Source organism: Anser brachyrhynchus (assembly GCF_964034855.1).
Source record: "Anser brachyrhynchus genome assembly, chromosome: 23".
Lineage (NCBI taxonomy): Eukaryota > Metazoa > Chordata > Aves > Anseriformes > Anatidae > Anser > Anser brachyrhynchus.
Genome location: NC_137716.1, coordinates 6,740,919 through 6,762,627, shown reverse-complemented (window position 1 = coordinate 6,762,627; position 21,709 = coordinate 6,740,919). Strand labels below are relative to the sequence as shown.

The window sequence follows — 21,709 nt, the reverse complement described above, 5'->3', positions numbered from 1 at the left end:
CGTCTCCGGGTGCCGTTGGGGTGCGTTGCTCTGGTGCGGCCCCGATGCTGGCCGTGGGGCCGGGGTCTCTGCTTGCCAGAGGGAGCGGGGAGCAGCGCCGAGCTTCGTGCCATGGGGGAATGGCTGCCCCCGCCCTGCCTTTTGCAGCGGGTTTGGTTTAGGGCCGGCGGGTTTCGGTACGTTTGTCCCCCTCCGAGAGCAGGAGGGATGGGACACGGGACGTGGCTTCGCACGGTGCCCAGGACAGCGCAGCTCCTGCTCCCACAAACGAGCCCTGCGCTCGGGGTGCCTCCATCCCCAGCACCCCGCAGCACCGCAGCCGTTCAGCACGGCCGGGACCCGCAGGTGGGGCCAGCTGGAGGTGACACGGAGAGGCCGGGGGTGGTGGCACCACCACAGAGCCCGCGTCCTGCCGGGCAGGAGGATGGCGAATAAAACCCAGCGGTTATCGCTGTCACCGGGCTGAGTGACGCTGTCCCCCCCCCACACCTCCCCACCGCCCGGTTTGGGCAGGTCCCATCCCGGTGACACCCCCCCGCGGGTCCCTGCCGGCCCTGCGCGAGGCTCCCGCCATCACCCCCACTCTTGCAGCACCCAACGTCCCCTGGGCAAAGCACCCAGAGCAGGGACTGTGCCTGCAGCAGCAACTGCCTTCACCCCAAAAAACAAAGCAAAGCTGTTCCAAAGGGGCGTGGGATTCAGATGGAAAATTGTCCCCCTGTCCGTCCCCAAACCTTCGCCCGCTGCAATCGACGGCAAAAAGCCAGAGCCTGGCTCTGCCAGTCGCCGTGCCTCAGTTTCCCCACTTTGCAAGGTTTGTCCATGCTCCGAGGGGATGTGACGGCAGGGACGGATCCTGCCCTCAGCACCGCAGAGCCCCTTTGGAGCCCCGAAGCAGCTGCAGGTTTGGGCTCGGCCCAAAGGGCAGCGCTGCCTGGGATGCCTGGGCTGCGTTCCCAGGGCAGGGAGGAGGAAGAGGAGGAGGAGGAGGAAGGCCTGGTGGTGGCAGCGGCAGGAGGATGTTTGCCAGCGCTCTCACGTGGCTCCCACCACATATTTACACACCGGAGCAAACCGGCCCCGGTGACAAACACGGTGCCACTTGGGTAAACACGGCCCCTCCGAGGAGGTGCATCCGCAGCCACCAGCTGCCCGAGGAAGAAGACCAAAAAAAAAAAAAAAAGCAAGGAATTGCGTTAAAAAAATATTTTCCCCCTCGTTCGCTATAAAGCAGGGTGGGAGAAACGCCGGGGGAGCCGAACGCCCTGATTTCTGCACTTCCTATGAAAAAAAATCCCCAGCAGCCCAGCGAGCGGATACAAAGTCCACTTGTCACGGCGAAATTCCTGCCTCCCGCCCGCCGCAGCAGCTGGGCGCTCGCGCGGGGCCGCTGGCACACAATAGCGGCTGTTGTTGCCTCGGCCCGGAGCTGGCTGCGGTTCAGGGCTGGGCAGAGCATGTGCTCCTGTCGCCGCCTTTAACTCTCCAGGCCCTGCTCCGGGCCGAGCAGGGAAGAGCCGAATTTTCTCCGGGAGCAATGCATGTGAGGAAACTGAGGCACGGGTGTTAAAGGGGTTGGGGTCCTTCAAAGCATCCTGCAACGCCCCGGCCCCAGCCCCTCTTCCTGCACACGTTTTCCCTTTATTATCGAATTCCAGCCCACGGCCATCCAACACCCCCTGCATGCCATCCCCGGGGCTATCGGACACTCCAGGGCCACCCCCGGCCCTATCCAGGGAGGTGGCGAGAGCCCGGAAATGCAGAAAGCATGGCCAGAAGGCAGCCTAAAGGACCCCAAAGGGCTGGTGCTAAGAGGTTTTTTGCAGCCAGATACACGGTGTTGGGGCCTGATGCCTGCCCAGCCCTTTTCCTCCACCCACCCAAAGCTCTTTGGGGCAGGGAAGGGCCCCGAACAGCGTGCAGCACGTGGCGCCCTGGCGCTGAGCTGCTGCCCCGGCCATGGTTCCCCAGCCAGGAGCTGGCCCCGGGTGCAGGTACAGCACCCGCTGCCCGCTGGGTGCTGCCAAAATGCAAGGCGACTGCCGTCTCTTGGATGCCCGGGGTGTTGGGATAAAAGCCCCCAGGGGATGCTTGCACCTTGAGGGACCATCCCTGCATCCCCTGGGACCACCTCTGCGTCCCTCCTGACCATCCCCGCATCCCTCAGGACTGTCCCTGCATCCTTCGTGGCCATCCCTGCATCCACTGGGACCATCTCTGCGTCCCTTGGGACTGTGCCTGTGTCCCCCATGACCATCCCCGTATCCCTTGGTATTGTCCCTGCACCCCTCGCCACCATCCCTGCATCCCTCGGGACCATTCCTGTGTTCTTTGGGACTGTCCCTGTCTCCCTCAAGCCCTTCCCTGCCTCCCTTGGGACCTTCCCTGCAGCACTTGTGACTGTCTCTGCATTCCTCGTGACCCCTGCACTCCTTGTGACCAACCCCGCATTCTTTGGGACATCCGTGTCCCTTGTGGTCATCCCTGCATCCATCAGGACCATCCCTGCATCCCTTGGGACTGTCCCTGCAACAATTGTGGCTGTCCCTGCACCCCTCGTGACCATTCCTGCATCCCTCCGTATTGTCCCCGCATCCCTTGGGACCATTTCTGCATCCCTCGGGACTGTCCCTGCAACACTTGTGACTTTCCCTGCACCCCTCCTGCCCATCCCTGCGTCCCTTGTGACCATCCTTACATCCCTTGGGACCATCCTTACATCCTTTGGGACCATTCCTACATCTCTTGGGACCATCCTTACATCCCTTGGGACCATCCCTGCCTCCCTCCTGCCCGTCCCCGCATCCCCCGGTCAGCCCCGAGGTGCTACCCCGGCACCCCATGCGCCACCCCTGGGTGCTGCAGCGACGACAGCTCCCATGAACCAGCCCCAGATTCCCACCGCCCGGCGGCTCCCCGTGCCCCAAGCGTTTGGAAATCGCCCCCCCCCCGGCCCACTGCCACCCCCACGGCCCCAGCGCCCGCGGCTCGCACAACTGCCGAAAACCACAAAAGCCATTTTTCCTCCCCGCTCACCCGAGCTGCCCGGTCCCGCTAATAAAAAAAATAATAAGGACATGGAAAATTCTATAATATCCCTCTGCAGATTCTTGGATTTGGATTTCGCTAATTCAAAGCAGACCCCGGAGGGGGGCGGGGGGAGGCAAATAAAACCAGAATCGCGAAACGGAAAGCCAGTTTTCACAAAAAAAACGCCAGCAACCCCAACATTTGAATGCAGCAGGGAAGAAAAAGTTGAATGTGTTCTTAAAAACAAATGAGCAGTGGTATCATTTTTAATTAGGAGCCTATTTTCAAAGCCCTTATTACTTACAGTACATTCGGCATCTGAGTAATTTTCCTCTCTCATAAAATCATAGAAGGGAAAGGGGGGGGGGGAAAAAGGGAAAAAAAAAAAAAAAAAGCCCTTTGTGTGGATGGAGAGGTTTGCGAGGCGAATATCCATGCCAATTTGTCTGTAGTAATTGGATTTAGCTATAGAAGTATGTTGGCAATTGATCGTGTGAGTTGCTAAACTTTTCCCACCGGCGGCCCGGCCCGGCCCGCGTTGCCCCCCCATCAGGTAGCTCGTCCCCTCCCCATGCTGCTGCTTGCTTTGGCAACCGACCCCGATTCCACCAGTTTTTATATATATATATTTTTTCCTCGCCCTCCTTGTTCAGGCCCCAAAACGCAGCCATCGGCCCCCTTTTCTCCCCCTGACCAGCACATGGGGGGGCCCCGACCCATCGGCATGGGGACGGGGCGCTGACCCCCCCAGGGCTCACCGCCGCCCGCGTTCGCTTTCCGCTCCTCGCACCCGAACCAGAAAAGCGAGATTTGGCCTCATTTCCCCGTCACCCCCCAGCACTGCCCCCTTCGTTGGTGTTCCAGGCCCCCCCCCGACCAGGTGCTGCGGGGTGGTGGCCGTGGCACCTGGTGGCACTGAGGCACCCGGTGACCCCGAGGCACCCGGCGGCACCACGGCCCCGTCCACGGCACCGGGATGCTCCCGCTGCAGGGACCGAGAGCATTATTTTGGGATCCCGGCCAGGGACGTTATTTTGGGGGGAGCATCCGGCCCTGGGGGTCGCTGGAGGCAGGGGAAGAAAAAGGCAACCTCGATGTGCTCGGGCCGAGCGATGCTGAGGGGATGCCGTGCTCCTTGCTCCGAATCCAGAAATTTCCAAAAATTCTCAAATATTGACAAAAGCCCTGCTGGGCCCCGGGAGAACGGCTGTGCTTGCTTGCTTGATTTCTTTCTTAAAAAAAAAAAAAAAAATCATGCAAGGAAATATTTCCTGGTTGCATTTGGTTTTGTGCTTTTTTTTATTTAACGAGTGAGATTTCGGTGTTTGTAGGAGTTCACGGTGCCCGGCTCCACGCGGCGAGAGTCGTGTCTCTGAAAGCCCCGACCTCGGGGAGCACCGCACGTGTAGCATGCTATACAAAACCCTTTTCGGGGCAAAGAAGCGAGATTTAGGTTCGGTTTGGGGAGATGGGCTCTGATGAGGCCGGGCCTCCCAACGGCCTCCCTGTGGAGGCTGCACGAGGGGGTTTTTCAGGGTGAGTTCCCCCGGATCGGGGACAGAGCGTTTGGGCCGATTGAAAAATACAGAGGGAAAAAAAATAAAATGGGGATTTTATTTTATTTTTTACTTCTAACCTGCAAATTGAACCTCAAAAAAAAAATCCTAAAAAAATCCTCAAAATACTTGAAATTTCTGCAGAATAATTCCCTGAAATCTGCCAGCATTTTTTTTTTTGAGCTGAAATCCGCCCCCCCCCCCACCAGCCGTGATTCCACCAGTTAAAAACCTGATTATGAAGAAAGAGAAAAGAAAAAAGAAATTATTTTTCATTGCACGTTTTGGCTTTGAATTGAGCCGGGACAGACCTCTGCCTGCTTGGGACCCAGGCCAAGAGCCATATGCAGAAATAAAGTAAATAAATTCTGGTCAAAACCAGAATATTCTCCCTAAAGTTGCCGTAAGACGGCGAAGCCGCCCGTACGCCCGTTATTTCCCTTTCTCTCCCCGTTTCTGCCGAGGGACGCGGCTCGCCGGTGCCGGGTGCTGCACCCGAGCTGAACGAGGCCTTTGAAAAATATTAAATGAAATGGGAGAGATGCTAGAAAAGAGCCCAAAATAGGGCTAATGAGGCCGGGGGGAATTTCGGCGATGGTTCGGGGGGGGGGGTGCCTGCACCCAAAAGTTGGCGCCGGCGCCCTGGCAGCACCAACCAGCCATGAAATGCCCTTGGAAACAAAACCGGGCCTTGGAGGGGGGGCGAGGGGAGCCCCCCACCGCAGGACATTGCACGGGGGAGGGGGGGGGGTTCCCCACTTGCTCCCGGCGCTGATTTTGGGATGCAAACCCCAGCAGTTCAGCAAAGGGCCTGATCCGGGCACTCGGAGCCAGGGGGAGTAACCCGGCGTAACCCCCGGCCTTAATCCGATGCGAAATCCCAGCGGGGAAGCGCCGCACCCCGAGGTGGCTTTTTTATTATCCGAGGCAGCGGCGGTGACCTGCACGGGAAAATTAAATCGGGGTTGGTCTGGCTGTTGGTTTTTTTACCTCCTCTGGTAGCGCTGAAAAAATAACAATAATAATAATAAAAATAAGGATCATCGGATTTTTAGCCTGTGGTTGCCACGAGGGACGCGGGCTGAGGCTGGGGGGGGTCCCGTGGCCGGGACGGCAGCGGGGGGCCGGGTGCTTTCTGCACCCATGGGTGCCGCACCCTGCGCCCGCACCCTTGGGTGCCCCGAGCCCCTGTGAGCACGGCGCGGCTGAGGCGGACGCGGGCCCCTCGCCGGTGTAGGAGGACCGGGACGAATTCCGGCGGCCGGGAATCCTTCGGGGTGTCCCAGCCTCGGGAGCATCCAGGAAATATTTTAAGAGCGTTGCAAAAATAAATAAAGGCGGCAGGCCCCGCTCGTGCAAAAACCCTTCCCGGCCGTCCCCGCAGCCGGGCCCGTGCAGAAGTGAAAATAAAAACCCAGCCCTGCCTTCCCTTCCCCAAAACCACCCTTTTTTTTTTTGCCTTTTTTTCTGCACCCCCCCCCCTCCCGGCACTGCTTGGCCGGGCTGTTCAACAGAGCATCCTCAGCCCCCCCCCCCCGGGACACGGAGCGCGGGTTTTAGCCCCAAAAATTCCCCGCGGGAGCCTGGAGGCCGGGGACAAAAATGGGGAAATTGTGCCCGGGGTGGGCTTTTGGGGCCGGGAGTGCGCGGGGCAGGGGAGCGGGAGCTCGGCGGGGTCGGCGTTCCCCCGGGCGGGCTGAGCCGGGACGAGGCGAGTGAAGCGCTCGGAGCCTTTTTCGGCTTAGAAAGAGGGAAGTGGCTTTTCTGGGGGTAGCAGATGGTGATCGAAAATTAAAAAAAAAAAAAAAAAGTTTTCGAGCTTGTAAATATAAAGAAAAAAAAAATGTATTTTTTGATAGAAAGCTGGAACAAAATTAGCTCTCATTTCCATAAGGCCGGCCGCGTACTTCGATGCCTGACAAACAGCTCGGTAAAATATCCCCCGCGAGGCGCAAATCCTGCCGTGTAACGTCCGGCACCTCGGTCTGCGCACGGCGGGGCTAGCGGGCGGAGGGGATGCGGGGACGGATGAAATCAACCTCGGGCGTCCACAAAATCCCTGTTAAAATCGAGCTGATCCCTTGTAAAAATGATCAGGGCTCGCCGAGTCCCCTCGTAGCAGGGCGAAAAAAAAATGAAAGAAAGAAAGAAAGAAAGGAGGGAGGAAATTGCAAATTAAAAAAAAAAAAAAAAAGGAATGGCAGCGTAGCTCGCTTTAATTTTATTTTAAAATATATAATAAATTATTTAGTGTATTATTTATCACGCTGGAATCATTTGAGCAGCAGACAGACGGAGATTATGTTCCTGTTTGTTCAGGACTACGCAGCGTGCCTAAAAATACAGCGCGCAGCGCACGCTTCGCCCCGTAACAAACTGGGGAGGAAAAATATCTAATTTTTGTTGCCCTCCTCTAGAAAAATATGGTTATTTGAGGGGATTAAAAGATTAAAGGATTACTCGATAACAAGGCTTAAAAACACAGCTCCAGACACTCGAGGGGTCGGCGGAAAGGACGGGGACCCCCCCCCCAAAAAAAAAGCTGCCCCCCGCGGCCCACGGCCCAACCCGGTCCCTGCGAACTTTGGGAGCGGGGCCCAGCGGGGTGGGTGCCCCCCCCCAGCCCCCCCCCGGGCTGGGCCTGCAGGAGCAGGTGGCAGTGCCCGTGTCACCCCCCCCCCCCGTGCCCCCCAAATCTGGGGCTGGGGCTGCTGGGTGCTGCAAAGCGGCCTGCAGCTAAGGGGGGGGTAGGGGGGGGGGGCACGGGGGGGATACGGGGGGGGCACAGGGAAGGGGGTGCATGGGGACTGTGGGGGGAGAGGGATGGGGCACACGGGGGGGCAGGGATGGAGGATGTTTGGGGGGGAGCTGGGGGAAAGGGGGGGTTGGAAATGGGCTGGGGGGGAGCAGTGATGGGGGGGGCATGGGAAAGCCCCGAGGGGGGCAGGGATGGGGATGTGCAGGACGGGGGGGGGGGGCACGTGGGGATGGGGGTGTCCCCAGCGGGGGGGGGGGCTGGGGGGGATCTGGGCAATGGGGAGGGGGAGGCGGGCTGGGGGGTGTCCATCGGGACCAGGGATATGGGGGGGGGGCGGGTCTGGGGATGGGGGGGTCCAGGGATGGGGGGGTCTGATGGGGGGGGGATGGGGGCATCCGTGGGATGGGGGCGGGATAACGGTGCATGGGGGGGGGGGGCACGGAGCACGGACGGGGGTGCCCTCGGGGTGGGGGTGCGCAGGGATGGGGGGGGGGGCTACGAGGGGGGGGAGCCCGGGGCCGCCCCTCCCGACGCCCGGTGCAGGGGCGGGGGCGCCCGGCCCCGGCGCTGCCCGCGGCTCCTCCCCGCTCTGCGGTAGCTCCGCACCGGGGCCGCGCCCCCCCCCGGCCCCATCCCGCCCCCCCCCGGCCCCCATCCCGCCCCCCCCGGCCCCATCCCGCCCCCCCGCCCCCCCCCATCCCCATCCTATTCCCTCCCCATCCCCATCCCATCCCCTCCCCGCGCCGGGCAGGGCCGGGAGGGAGGAGGAGGAGGAGGAGGAGGAAGATGCGGGGGGGGGGGGGGCGGGAGGGAAGCAGCCGGGGGGGGGCCGCCCGGCGCCTCCCCCCGCAGCCCGCCGCAGCCCCCGCCACCTACCAGCACCGCCAGCGGGGCCGCGCTGCCTGGGCGAGCGGGGCCGGAGCCTTCCTCCGCCTCCTCCTCCTCCGCCTCCTCCTCCTCCTCCTCCTCCTCCTCCTCCTCCGCCCCCGCCCCCGCACCGGGAGCGTCCCCTCCGCAGCGCCCGCCGGTGCCCCGGGCGAGGGGAGGAGGAAGAGGAGGAGGAGGAGGAGGAGGCTGCGATGGGGCCGGGGCGCTGCGGGCTGCGAGGAGGAGCCGTGCCCGGCCGGAGTTGGCCTTTGCTGGGGGGGGGCGGGGGGGGGGGCGAGCTTTTATTTTTCCTAAGGCGCAGCCCGGCCTCCAGCTCAGCCTCTCCAGATTTAATTTTTTTTTTTAATCTTTTTTTTTTTTTTTTAATTTTTTTCTTTCAAGAGCGATTTTATTTTTTATTTTTTCCGAAACACAGATTTTCCCCTCGCCTTCCAAAAATAACCACCGCCCCCCCGCACCCCCCTTTCCTCCCCCCCAACCCCCCCGCACCCCCCCCCCAACCTTCCTCCTCCTCCTCCTCCTCCTCCCCCCCCCCCCCCGGGAAGGTCGCGGCGCATGAGGCCGGGCTGGGTGCGGGCACCGCGCTCCCGCCGCCCCCCGCCCGGAGCCTCCCCGCGCCTCCACCCCGAGCCTCCCCGGAGGCAGCCGCCGGCCCGGCCCCGGAGGCGCTGAGGCCGGAGCATGGAGCCCGAGCGAGGGTGACCGCCCGCCGGGGACACTTTGCCGGTGGCCTCGAAGGGGCAGGAGAGGGGAGGCTCCGATTATCACCGTCATTTTTTTTTATTATTATAATTTTTTAATTATTTGCGCTGGCAATTAATTTTTTTTCCCCCTAATATATATATATATATTTTTTTTTCTTCTCTCCTCCTCGGTGGAAAACACACGTTTTAGACCAAAAAAAAAAGAAAAAAATACCAAAAGAAAAAAAAAAGCAAAAAAAAAAAAAAAAAGCCAACCAACCACCAACCAACCAAGCGCCAACCAGCCCAAACCACCCTCCTTTGCTTTGCTCTCCGCAGCAACTTGGAAGCCCGTTAATTGCACTTGGCGATGGTAGGTCCCACGGCACTTTCATTTTCTCTTTACTTTCCTCTTCCCCCCCCCCTCACCCCCCCCCCTCCCCGCGCGTGTGCGTGCACCCACGAGCAAAACTTGGCGGCCGTGGGGCGGGGGGGGGGGGGGACGCGATGGGGCGGGGGGGGGGGGGAGAGGAGGGAGGTGGGGGGGGGGCGAGGGGAAGGTGCCGCCGCCTCTCCGCCCCCTGCCCACCCCTTCCCCGAGGGGTCCGGCCGGGGGGAGCCGCCCGGCGGGGAGGTCGCGGCGGGGGGGGGGGGCGGAGGGGGGGGGGGGAGCGGGGAGGCCGGGAGGGGAGGCTGGGAGGGAGCCGAAAATGGCCGCGGAGAAAGGGGCGGAGAGGCCGCGGCGCCGTGAACTTGGCCGTGACGCCCCCAGCGGGGTCGCGCTCGAGTCGGGGCGGGGGGTGGGGGGGGGCGTGGTGGTGGCTGTGTGTCTGTGTGTCTGTGTGTGTGTGTGTGTGTGTGTGTGTGTCCCCCCCCAGCGTTGTCCCCGCTTCGCCGCCCGGTGGGACAGAGATGGGGGGGGTTGGGGGGGGGGGCTGAGGCTGGCTGTAGAGGCCGGGGGGGGGGCGTTGGGGATGGGGGGGGGAGTGGGGAAAAGTGGGAGAGGGTGAGGAGAATGGGGGGGGGATGAAAAGGGAAAAATAAGGGGGGTGAAGGGGGAAAGTTGAGGAGGGGAGTTACGGGGGAAGTCAGCAAAATTGAGGGGGATTTAGGGAAAACGAGGGGGAAGAACTGAGGGGAATTAAGGGGGAGAATAGGGAGGAGAATTAAGGGGGAAAGTGAGGTGAATTAAGGGAAAAAAAATGAGGCGAATTAAGGGGAAAAAATGAGGCGAATTAAGGGGAAAGGGTAAGGCAAAATATGGGAAAACAGAAGAGAAAAATAAAAACGAGGGGGAGGATAAAAAGCAAAGGGGGAAAATAAGAAAACGAAGGGGAAAAAATGAAAAATGAAGGGGAAAAACAAAATAACGAAGGGGAAAAACAAAATAACGAAGGGGAAGAATAAAATAACGAAGGGGAAAAACAGAACTAAGGACAAAACGGGGGGCAAAAAGGCTCCGGGCGGACGCGCGGCGGGGAGAAGCCCGGCGGCAGCGCGCCCAGGGCGTGCTCCGGGGGAAAGCAAAAAAGTTGCGAGCGGCCCCGAGCGGCGCGGGGGCGCGCTCCCGGCGGCGGCGGAGGCCGGAGCCCGCCCTGGCTCCGCGGCCCCCCCCCCGGCAGCGGCCGGGCTGCGGCGGCGAAGCCCCCGAAGCGGCCGAGTCGGAAAAGCGGCGCGGTCGGAGCGCGGGGCCGAGGCCGCGGGCAGCCCCCGGAGGCCGGGAGCCGGGGATTCCCTTTGTGTGCCGCCGTGCGCGGCCCGCTGCCGCTCTCGCTCTCTAATTAGCCCTGATTAAAGCCTCCCCCGGCCCCCGCCGCCGGCTCTGCGGCGACAACTTCGCGGCTCCGACTTCGCCGGGCTCCGCCGGGGCCCTTTGTGCTGGGGGGGGGGAGCGTGGAGCCGTGGGGGGGGGGGGGGCACGGGGGGGGGGGGGGGGCACGGGGGGAGCGCAGCGCAGTGGGGTGCGGGTGTCCCCCCCCCAAAGCCCCTGCCCACAGGTTGCCCGTGAATGTGCAGGGTTTTTGTGGGTTTTTTTTTTAGGGGTGTTTCGTTCCCCTCGCCGTCTTCTGGCTCCGTCAAAAAAAAAAAATAAAAAAAAAAATTGAAATATAATAATTGCAATAAAAACTCGAGGAAAGGGAAAGCGACCCAAATCTCCGAGCTCCGCCGGGGCGCGGGGGGGGGGGCTCGCAGCCCCACGGAGGTTGGGGGGGGGGGGGCGGGGGGGGCGCTCCCCGGCTCGCCCCGTGCCCCGCGGCGCCTCGGCCCTGCGAGCCAAAGGGGGTTCCTACATCTTTAAATGGGATGTAATATTTTGGGATGGGCTTTTTTCATAACGTCACTTCATTCCTCGCTCCTTTTTTTTTTTTTTTTTCCTTCTTCTTTTTTTTTTTTTTTTTTTTTTTTTTCATTTTCTCATTCTTTCTTTCCTCCCTCGCTCCGGTGCCCGTGTCTCGGATGGAGCCGCTTCCCCTCTAACTTCCCCGCTCGCCGCTGCCCGCCTGCAGGCTGGGCGCGGATCGCCCCCCCCCACCCCCACCCCGCGCCCCCCCCGGGCGAAGATGAGCCTTTTGCTGCTTTAAAACGCTAAAAAAAAAAAAAAAAAAAAAAAAAACCAGCTAAATCGACCCCCCCCCCCCAAAAAAAAAAAAAAAAAAGGCGCTTTATTTTCGAGGGGGAAAACATTTTTGCTTTTTATTTGATCTTTTTATTTGTTTTTTTGTTTTTTTTTTTTTGGAAGTTGGACCCTTTTTATTTCCTCCTCGGCCCCCCCTCCCGCGGGGCCGCCCCCCCCTGCCCGGCCGCCCCCCCCCGGGCCCCGCAGAGCCGCGCCGGAGGAGAGAGAGAGAAAAAACGCCCGGACTGCTCCAGCCTCCGAAATGACTCAGTAACTTTTACGCCTCGAGTCTCAGCCCTGCAATTAGCCACTTTCCCAGCACGGCTCGGGATGTATTCGTCTCCTCTCTGCCTGACCCAGGTAACCGGCCCCGCGCCCCCCCAGCACCCCCCCCCCAACCCCACAGCGCGAAAGGCTTTTTCCAGGTGCCACGCAAAAAGAAAATAAAATTAGCACCCCCCCCCCCCCATAAAAATAATCCGAGCAGCCAAAGGGCGGGTTGGGGCTGCACGGGGTGCTCGGGGGAGCTGCGCTTCACTCTTGCTTCCCCCCCCCCCCCTTCCCGCCGCCTGTTTTTGGGTTTTTTTTGGGGTGTCTCCGGTGCTTTTGGGGTTTTTCTGCCTCTGCTTTCACTTAGGGCTCGATGGGGGGGGGGGGGGGGGAAGGTCGCGCTGTGGTTTGTTGCGCTGCGCCCGGAGGTGGGTGGTGTGGGGAAGCCGCTGGGTTTCGGGTCTGGGGGGGACGCGGTGGGGTGCGGCAGGTCGGCGGCTCGGTCGGGGTGGCGGCGGGGGGGGGGTCCGGGGCTGCGGGCTCGGTGTCGCCCGCGCCGCCTCTTTGGTAGCGTGAAACTTTTTCCTTCTCGCCTCCCCCCCCCCCACCTCCCGAGCACGGCTGCACATGTTCGTGGGGTGCAAGGAAGGTGCCGGGGGGGGGGCAACAAGGAAAGGCCGAGGTGGGGGGGGCACGGGGGTTTTCTCCAAAACCCTCCAAATTTGGGGCAACCCGCAAGCGGGCCGTGCCGCGCGCCCGCTCGCGGGCACGAGGGCGGCGGGGCCGCGCAGGGCGGGATATGGGGGCCCCCCCCACACCACCGCCACCGCCGCCCCCCCGCTCCCCATCCCGACCCGGGGCCACCCCCACGTGCTCGCGGGGCCCTCGAGGGGCAGCGCTGACCCCGCCGCACATGGGGACGGCGGTGGCACCGCGGGCAACGCCGACGTGGCCCGGTGGCGCACGGGGGGCGGCCGCCGCGGGGGCCTTGCGGCGAGCGAGGGGCTCCCCGAAATCGCGCGGGGCTGGGGCGTTCGCGGCTGCGCTTCTGCCTGTGCTCTGTCCCGTATCGATCGCTGATATTTATTTGATTATCGAGCAGGCAGCCGGCCCCCGCCGCGTAACCTCTTCCCTGCTGGCAGCCGCCCGCGCGCAGGGTCCGGCCTCGTGCCGCCCTCCCCGCCCCGCCGCCGCGCCCTCCGAGGGCTCTGGCGGTTTTTATTTATTTATTTATTATTTTTTGAGGGGAGGGGGGTGTTGCTGGTGCCAGCCCCCCCCCTCACCACCTCCTACCCCCCCCACCCCATGCCCGCGCCATGGGCTCGCCACGCTGAGTGCAGCCCCTCCTTGCAGATCTCATCCCCGTGCTGGGCATGGGCAGGATCCGGCCCCACCTTGGGGCATTGGCAGTGGGGGGGGGGTGGGTGGGGGGGGACAGGGGATGGGGCTTGTGGTGTGTATGTGTGCCCCCTCTGCTGAACCCTGCACCCTGCCCAAGGCTGGGCATCGCCGGCGCCGCACGTGCCGCAGGGGGAGTCGGGGCAGCCGGGGGCTGCCGCGGCCAGGGGCTGGCACGGGCACGGCGCGGGTGGGCAGAGCTGGTGCTGAGCGGGTGACCCCGGTGCTGGTGCTCCCAGCTGTGGGCTTGGCTTGGCAAGGGCAGCACCTCGACCCGTCGTCTTTCTTTTCAGTTTTCTTATTCTTTTTTTTTTTCCTTTTTTTTTCCCCCTTTCTTTCTTGTTCTTTCTCCTATTCTTTGTTATTGTTATTATTTTATTTTATATTTTCTTCTTTTCTCTTCTTTTTCTTTTCTTTTTTTTTTCTTTCCTTTCTCTTTTCCCTCTCTTTTCTGTTATCTCCTTTCTCTTTTCCTTTCTCCTTTCTCTTTTTTTCCCCCTCCTCTCCCTCTTTTCTCCTCTCTCCTCTCTCTTTCCTTTCCTCACCCCTTTCTCTCTCATCTTTTCTCTCTTTCTCCTTCCCCCCCGCCCGTCTCGGTGTTTCCCAGGGCTCCGGCCGCCCCCCTGCCATTCCCACCCGCTCGGCAGAGCCCGTTTTTGCCAGCGAAGGGCGCGGGGCCGAGGTGGGAATGGCACGGTCGGGGCCCCCCGAGCCTCCCGCTCGCAGCACCGCGCCGTTCCCAGCGGATCGGGGAAGGGGGGGCCACGTTTCCAACCCCCCTGCCCCGCCGCCTTCGCCTCGGGGAGGCTGCAGCTCCCCTCTGCCCTAGCGTAGCCTCCGCTTGAATCCAGCCCAGATGGGATCAGACGTCGTCTGCACCTACCGGATCCGGCCCCCGCCACCCCCCCGGCCCCGCCGTGCCAGAGCCAAGCCATTCCCATCCCACTCGCTCGGCGGGGAGGCTCTCCCGGGCTCGGGGAGCTGCGGATGGTGATGTGGATACATTGGAACGTGCGCGGGACCCGCCCTGCCTCTGGCTCCGCGCATCTCCCCTCCGACATCGCCGCAGCTCCCCGAATCCCTCGAGCCCCCCAGGCCCTTGGCGGCCGCTCGCAGCCCAGCTTGGGCAGCTCCGAGCCCGGCCACGGGCGGCCCGAGCCCCGGCTTCGCGGCCCGATGAGGCCAGAATGAGCCTTGGCAAGGGCAGCGGCTGCGACGTGCTCCTGGCTGGGGCCGCGGGCGAGCGTCCCGCGGCGAGGAGGGTGACATGGTGCCCGCTCAGCTGTCTGTCCCCGCTGCGGGACTTCCTCCCCATCCCCCAGCTCACCTCTGTCCCCTCTCAGGGACCGGGCAGGAAACCAAGACGGAGCTGCCCAGATTAGCAGGGAAGCGGCACCGGCATCACGGCCAAGGGCTCCGCGTGCGAGGGCCTCTCCCTGCCCCCGGGGAGGGGTCTGGCTTTTGGCACCCCAAAATAGCCCCGGTGCTGCGGGCCCGCCGCCATCCCCGTGCCCCCCGCGGGGCTCCCGGCCGAGCCGTTGGGGCGATCCCTGCGTGGGGAGGGATTTACCCAAGTGCTCGGGGAGATTTGCAGGTCTGTCGGCTGCTGCGATGCTCCCGCTCGTTTCCTCGCCTCGTGCTTTCCTCCAGCCCGTCTGCATCACCCTGCGGCTGCCCCCCCGGCCTGAGCCTGACCCCCCCCCAGCACCCCGAGCACAGGAGCAAGGTGGGGACATCAGCCCCGGGGCAGCGGTGGGAGCTGGGTGCCGCGGCGCAGTGTGGGGGCTTGTTCAGCCTCCCCCCGCCGCGCTCTGCCTGAGCCCCTCTCCCCTGCGCCGGGCCCCAGCGCCACGTTTTGCACAGATGCATCCTCACAGCCCCATTTTGGCACGGGGAGCGGGGACGAAGGCCGTGGGCCTGCACCCCCCCAGCAGCACAAACCCCGATGGGTGCCACCCTCGGGACCGGGGACGTGGGGGCCCCGTGGTGCCGCGCCGCGAGAGGCGTCGTGGCCACGTGGCCGTGGCTTTTCCTCGTGGTTTCACCCGCCGTCCCGTGTGGCCGCAGCACCGTCACCGCTCCCGGTCCCCATAGCACGGGGGGGGCCCTGCACGGTGCCCGGCCGCTGCCACCTGCTTGGGCACGTGGCCACCGCGGGGAGCCAGCCCCCCCGGGCACCTCGCACCGGGGCCTTCCCTAAAAGTCCCTTGGAAAACCTTCCAAGGGCAGGTGGTGGCCCCGTGCCTGGCTCTGCTTGGGCTTTTTGGGATTGCTCGGTGAGAGGGGAGCGCGGTGCAGCTGGTGCCGGGGGCTCGCCCCTCTGCCAGTAGCTCCGGCAAACTGGTTTCCAGCCGGGAGCTCAGATCGGCTGCCAAAGCATAGGAGCAGCTCGCCGGGAACGGCGCTGGGAGAGAGGGAAGGTTGCAACACACTTTCAATTCTCCCATCTGCTGAGCATTGTTTGGGAAAAACAATGAGGCCGTTCTTTAAATGCAACCTTCGGGAGAGCCTGGCTTTCCCCGCGAGGCGCCCGCCGTGCCGTGCCCGCCCCAGCCGTGCCCGGGACCTCGCCGCTTCTGCCCTCTCTAATTTTAAATCCCCGGACGGTAAAAATAGATCCCTTTTTAAGAGCAATTTATGAACCCAGCCGCGAGCAGGACAGGAGGACGTAGGGCGCTGGTGCGGGCAGGATGAGGCCCTTGCTGCTGCGCCAGCCTCCGCGACATCACCTTGAACTTGGCCGGGGCTGTGCACAATAAATTAGCCGTCCTCCTCCTGCGCACCGAGGCGCCCGGCGATAATTCACCCTTCCCGGCAGCTCCGCTCGCCCCTTCTCCCCCGCCGCTTCCTCGAGGAGCCCAAAGCGTGCCCAGCGCCGCAGCCGCATGCACGCTTGTGCAGGGAGCCTGGAGAAACAAAGCCTGACCCGTGCATCTTCGAGCGAGCGGGGAATTGCTCCGTTTGTTGCCTTCTTTCTCCCCGAGGCCGGGCTGGCTGGGGAAGGATGCTGGGAGCTGTAGTCTGAGCCCTCCAGCCTTGACCCGGCGGCTTTTTCTAGCTTGTGGGAGTCGTTGCAGCGTGGCCAGGGCGCGGGCAGAGCCGAGCTGGCCGCGTGCCCTCGGTTCCCCTTGGCACGGCGCGGCGAAGGGCGTGCGCTGCGGCCCCTCGCTCCCCGGGGAGCGGCCGTGCCGGCCGGGCAGCCCCGGCGCGGATGCCACGGTGGCGGCGAGGGATTCGCGGTGTGCGAGGGTTTTGTTTTCCTGGCCTGAGCTGGGTGCAGCGGGGGGGGGTGTCGGGGCTCCGAGCTCTGCATTCAGGCCCTGTTGTAGGGCCCTGGGTGCAGCTGATGGCTGCGCAGAGCGTGGTGCAGGCACTTGTGCGTGGGGCTCGGACCCCAGCACTCGGGCAGGGGCTCTGCCAGCAAGGGGAAGCCGGGAGGTCCCTGGGTGCCTGGCACCCTCCTCTCCACGTTAGACACTCATCATGCGCCGGCCACGGTGATATTTGGCATCCGCTCACGACTCGCCTGGGTTTTGCACGCAAGCAGATAAAGGGGCACAGTGTCCCCTGCCTGTGAGGTGATGGAGAGGGGTCCCTGCAGACAGGGCTGCCTGGGGGTGGCCCTGGGCACAGGGACAGCTTGCCCTGCCTGCTCGTCTGCCTTCCCTGCCCTACACCGCCCGTGCCAGCCTTCCCCGCGCCTGGCCCCTGAGGCTTGGTGCCCGTGCCACCGCGCGGCTCCCAGGGAGGAGCAGAGCTGCGGGGACGGGGACTGGGACAAACAGAGCCGCGGGGACGGGGATGGCGGCTGCAACAGGGTCTCTTGTTGGCGGGGGAGAAGGAGGGCTGGGGGGGAGGCAAAACAGCTCCGTGCAAGGCTGGCTCGCTGCCTGCCGCCCCCGTCCGTGCTGCGGCTCTTCCTGCACGGGGATGGACGTGACGGCGCGCCTGAGTGGTGCTGAGCACCGCCGAGGGGGCTGAGCACTCGGGGGGGCAAGGGGTATCTGTGTCCCCCATCCCTGTGCCCAGGCTGTTGGGGGGGGGGGTAAGGGCAGTTCCCCGGGTATGTGAGCAGCACGAGGGTGCAATTTGCACCTTGGGGACCCGCGGGGCGGGGATTTCTCCTGCGGCACCCCGGGGTGCGCCAGGCAGGTCGGGGCAGGGCGGAGGAGCCCGCGCTCTGCCCAAAGGCGTCGGGGAGCAGCTGGGGCCTCGACGGCTGCTCGGCTTTGTTGGGTAGGGCCAGCGCCGCGTGGCATCGCCGGTGACGTCCCCACAATGTGGCCGGGGGGGTCCGGCACCGAGCCAGTGCTGAGGGGTGCACAGCATCACGGCGGGGTGGTGCCCAGCGCCAAACCTTTGTGGGGTTCGGGTACCAGAGCATTTTGGAGGGTTTGGATGCCCCAAATTAGCACCAGCAAGAGCCTGAGCTCCCTCGGGGAGGGAAGGCGGAGGGATGGGGATGCAGAGGGTGCCCACGGGCATCCCGCTGCCGGGTCCCAGCTTGCAGCGGGCGCGCGGCCGGGCTCGCCATCCGTCACGTCGGCCCCGGGCAGGCATCCCCCGCGGTCGCGCCGCGCCGTGCCAGCTTGGCCAGCGCCCAGCGCCCTGCGCCGCCGCCAAGCCCCGGCGCTTCCCAAGTCCTGGAGAGGAGCTGGGAAAGGATCCCGCTGCCCAGGTGCAGGGACCACGGGCCAGGCCGTGCCAAGGATTGATTTCTCGGTTAACTCGCCGCTGCTTTAAAAGCGCATTAATCCTGCCGTCACCTGCCAGCAGCCATCCATAATCATCATTTTGGGCAAAATCCCCAGCTTCAGGCTGCTTTACGCTGGGCATTCCCTTCCCGGCCACCTTGTCCTGGCCAAGATGCCAGGAGGGGCCGGGCAGCGCCGCCTGGCACGGGAGCGCCAGGATCCGGCCCTCCTGCTGACCCCTCTTCCCCAGCTGCCTTTCAGGCCCCGGGAGTTTGTTCGAGTTCATGGACTTTTTTTTTTTTTACAAAAAGGGTTTTTATTGTGTTTCTTAAGACATTTTTGTTCTCCTTGCAAAGGGCCCCTGCATTCCCTTCGCGGAGAAAACGGTATTTGACCGGCCGTTGTCCAAAAAAAACCCCCAACATGTTTCTGATCACTAAAACCCAAGAAATATTTTTACTTTCAAAGGGAAAAAAGAGAGAGAGAGGGGGAGAGAGAGAAATGTTGATTTTCCACCCAGACGTTTCCCCTTTCCCCGAAACGAGAGGCGCCGCTCCCCGCTCGCTCCCTCGGCGATGCCCCCACGCCGGCGGCTCCCACCTTGCGGCAGCGCGGCGGCTGCAGGGGAGGATGGAGAGCGCTGGTGCTGTGCCAGCTCCCCCGGGAGCCACCCGGCACAGCCGGGCGCTGCGTCCCACGGCTGCACGGCTCAGAGCCGGGATCTGCCGTTTCCTTCTCCCCCCCCCCCAATCCTGCAGTCCCCCGGCTGCTGCCCTGCGACTCGGGAAAGTGAGACAGCGAGAACCGTAACGTGAGCCGCGCCGCGCTGCGAAATCTCCTTTAGTAACCTGTGCGCCAGGACAGGCGAGCGGCGCGGGGTGAATACAAATGAAGCCGCGCCGAGGAGAAAAGTGCAGAGTAAAGGGTTTTGGATGGAAATGGCATCGCATGAGAAAGAGAAGCCGGGCGCGCGCGGATGCCGGAGCGTGTGCGTGCCCGCCAGCACGCGAGGGTGCGCGCATGGGTGCGCACGTGTGGCACGGGGGGTGCAGCGGGGTGACCGTCACCCTGCAGCGGGGTCGGCGTGGCCGAAGGGAACCGCTCCTCTTCCTCCCCGAAACGCACGCTGCGGATCAAAGGCTCTGGAGGGAGGGGAGACGGGGCCTGTGCGAGCAGAGCCCCTGGCTGCATGCCACCCCACCTTCCCGCTCCTCTCCCTGGAGAGTTTGTTAAACAAATTTCTCTAATTGCACAAGCCGAGGAGTTTGTCGTCGGAAAAAAAAAAAAAAAAAGAGAGAAAAGCTGGGGAAATTCCCCTCCGCTCGGCCACCCCTTCCCCGGCCCTGCGGCTGCAGACGCTTCGCAGGCATGCAGCACGTTTCTGCTCCGCGGGGAGGCTCCGACCCCGCTGCCGGGGTGTCCTCAGGTCACCCGGGGCTGCGCGGGGACGGCCCCCGCTCGTCGGCTGCAGCACGGGCTGGGAGCCTGGGCCCTCGGCACCCAGCGCCCCGCTGCCCCCGGCTCCGGCCGTCGCTTCGCGGAGCCCCCCCGGTGCAAAGGGGGCTTTGCGAGCTGCCCATGTGCGGCCTTTGAAATCGAAACCCGGCGGTGGAGCGAGTGTGTCAAGGGATAAAAGCTTCGGCTCTGCGACGGCTTTAATCTCTTTACCAGGTCTGGGCTCTGCCGGCGGCCGGACCAATAAGGGAAGGTGCGGGGCCGGGCGCTGCCGGGCTCCCGGTTAGGTCATTGCTATAGATAGCCCGCAGCACCCTACATGTGCAGGATCCGAGCGTCGCTTCGGCCAGCTCTGCCAGCGGCCCCGCGGGGCTCCCCGAAACGAGCAGAGCCACGGGGAACGCGCCAGGCACCGCGCTGGTGCTGCCGGGGATCCTGCGCCCATGGGCGTGCGCAGCCCCGCTGCAGGGTCCTGCACCCCTGGGTGCCCGGGGCCGCTTTTCCTTCTGTTTCCCACCAGGTTTCCTTTTGCAGATGCTCTCGAGCAAAAGCCACGGTGGGGGCTGCGGCAGACATTCCTGCAGCAGGGTGCTGGGGGGCACCTGTGGGTGCTGTGCAAAACCCCGCTGCCCCGCGCGCCAGGAATGGGTGCATCCAGGCTTGGTTGTAGGACGGGGCCACGCGTCCCCCTCCACCCAGCTCCTCTGGGAGCACGAAGCTGGGGCTTCGCCCCCACAACCCCACAGCCCCGTGCGTGGCCCCGCTCCCCACAGCGGGTGCTGGCACCGACGGCCCCGGGTGCCCCGCGGGTGCCTGGAGCCGCGCGGGGCGGCGCGCCGGAGTGCCGGGGTGGCTGGGGAAGGCGTTGTCGATGCGGGCACTAAAAATAGAGTCATACTGGGATCTTAATGGGACTTTGTGGGAAACCTGGAAACATTTTCTCATCCCTGTAAATGAGTCCAGATGCATTAGCGATGACTGCATCGCATCCTGAGGTACCGCCGGAGGAAACCGGGACGCGCTCACGAGCCTCCTCGCCTTGCGGTGGTGAATTGGGCAGGCAGGGAACTCGCCGGCGGCACCGCCGTGGCCTCACCGTGTCCTGCTCAGGGTCGGTGCAGGGGCTGGGTGCTGCGGGAAACCCAGCACCAGCAGGATGGGTGCGCTGCCTTCCCCGGGGCTTCTGCACCACACGGTGGTGAGTGCCCAGCACGTGGGCGCACACGTGCGGCGGGGAGCGTGCAAGCTTGCACGCCTGCCTGTGCTGGTAGCGGGTGTGCGACGACGTGCCCCCTTACCTTGGGGTTCCCAAAGCCCCCGCATGGGGTGGGCAAGGTGACACGTGGGGATGCCAGCCCGTGCCACCCCCGTCCCAGGGCCTGCGGTGCTTGGAGGCACCGCATAGCTGCGGCTGGCAGCACCGCTCCCTGCTGACGCCCAACATGCCCCGCGCGGCAGGATCCGGCCCACGTGGGGTTTCCGTCCATTCCCCTTGGGCACTGGAGCTGGTGGCGGGGACGTTGGCTCCCGAAGTGCCGGGCCCCGCTCGGGGACCTTGGACTCCTGCGAGCGATGGCTCCCGGCGGCCTTGCTGGGCTCGGGGCCAGGCTGGGCAGGTGGCCCAGGGCCGGTGGCTCGTGGGCTCCACGTCACGAGGCAGGCTGGCACTGCCGGCTCGGCGGTGTGGCAGTGTCACTTAGCGGTGACAGCGGTGTCCCGGGAGGCCAGGACCCGTCGGTGCCAGGGATGTGCCTGCCTGTGCTTGCCGTGCCTCTCGGCGTGCAGGAGCTGACCGCGCTCGGGCCACGCCGTCCCTCTGGGGATCCTCTCAGGGTCCGTGGGAGAGCCGTGCCCCAACCTCGGTGCCTCAGTTTCCCCACCTCTACAGGCAGCGTCCGCCTTTCGAGGCAGACTCTTGTGCCCCAAACACCGTGGCAGCCCTGTCCCCAGGCTGCTGGCCAGTGTCCCCAGCCCCCGGGATGACACGCAGGAGCTGAAGCTGAGTGCGGCCAGATGGGACGCAGGCGATGGGGGGGGCACAGGGGGGGGCTGTGAACTCTTCACCGCGGCCAAATCCTCCTGCGAGGTCGCCGGCTGCGCTGCGAAAGGCCGGGGTTATTTTTAAACGGTGACTTGCTGCCAGCCCGCGGGGCTGGATTTGCAGGGGGGTGGGACGACACAAAGCCACCAGCCCAGCCGTGGGCACCCTGGGGAGGGGGCCGGTGCTGGGCTGGGTCGGTTGTAGCCGGGGGGGGGGGGGGCGGTTTGGGGGTGCCGTGCGCCTGTCGGTGCGGCTCCTGCGCCCCCGTTGCATGGGTCGTGCTGCCCAACTCAGGGCTCCCGGACCCTCGGGTGATCCC

At 63.8% G+C, this 21,709-nt stretch overlaps 1 protein-coding gene across 8 annotated transcripts in view; it reads left to right on the top strand.

Moving 5' to 3' along the window:
* The first annotated feature begins 8,169 nt into the window (after positions 1-8,169).
* The window catches only part of NFIC (nuclear factor I C), a 48,822-nt gene continuing 35,282 nt past the window's right edge, over positions 8,170-21,709 (top strand). For 3 of the 8 annotated variants that reach the window (XM_080566360.1, XM_080566368.1, XM_080566364.1), the window contains exons 1-2: positions 8,170-9,288; positions 11,656-11,892. In XM_080566360.1, coding sequence (XP_080422486.1) covers positions 9,286-9,288; positions 11,656-11,892 — 240 coding nt within the window. In that variant the 5' untranslated portion in view covers positions 8,170-9,285. Of the gene's footprint in view, positions 9,289-10,908; positions 11,893-21,709 lie in introns of those variants that run through there. The other 5 variants (XM_080566362.1, XM_080566359.1, XM_080566370.1 and 2 more) reach the window with 4 other exon arrangements.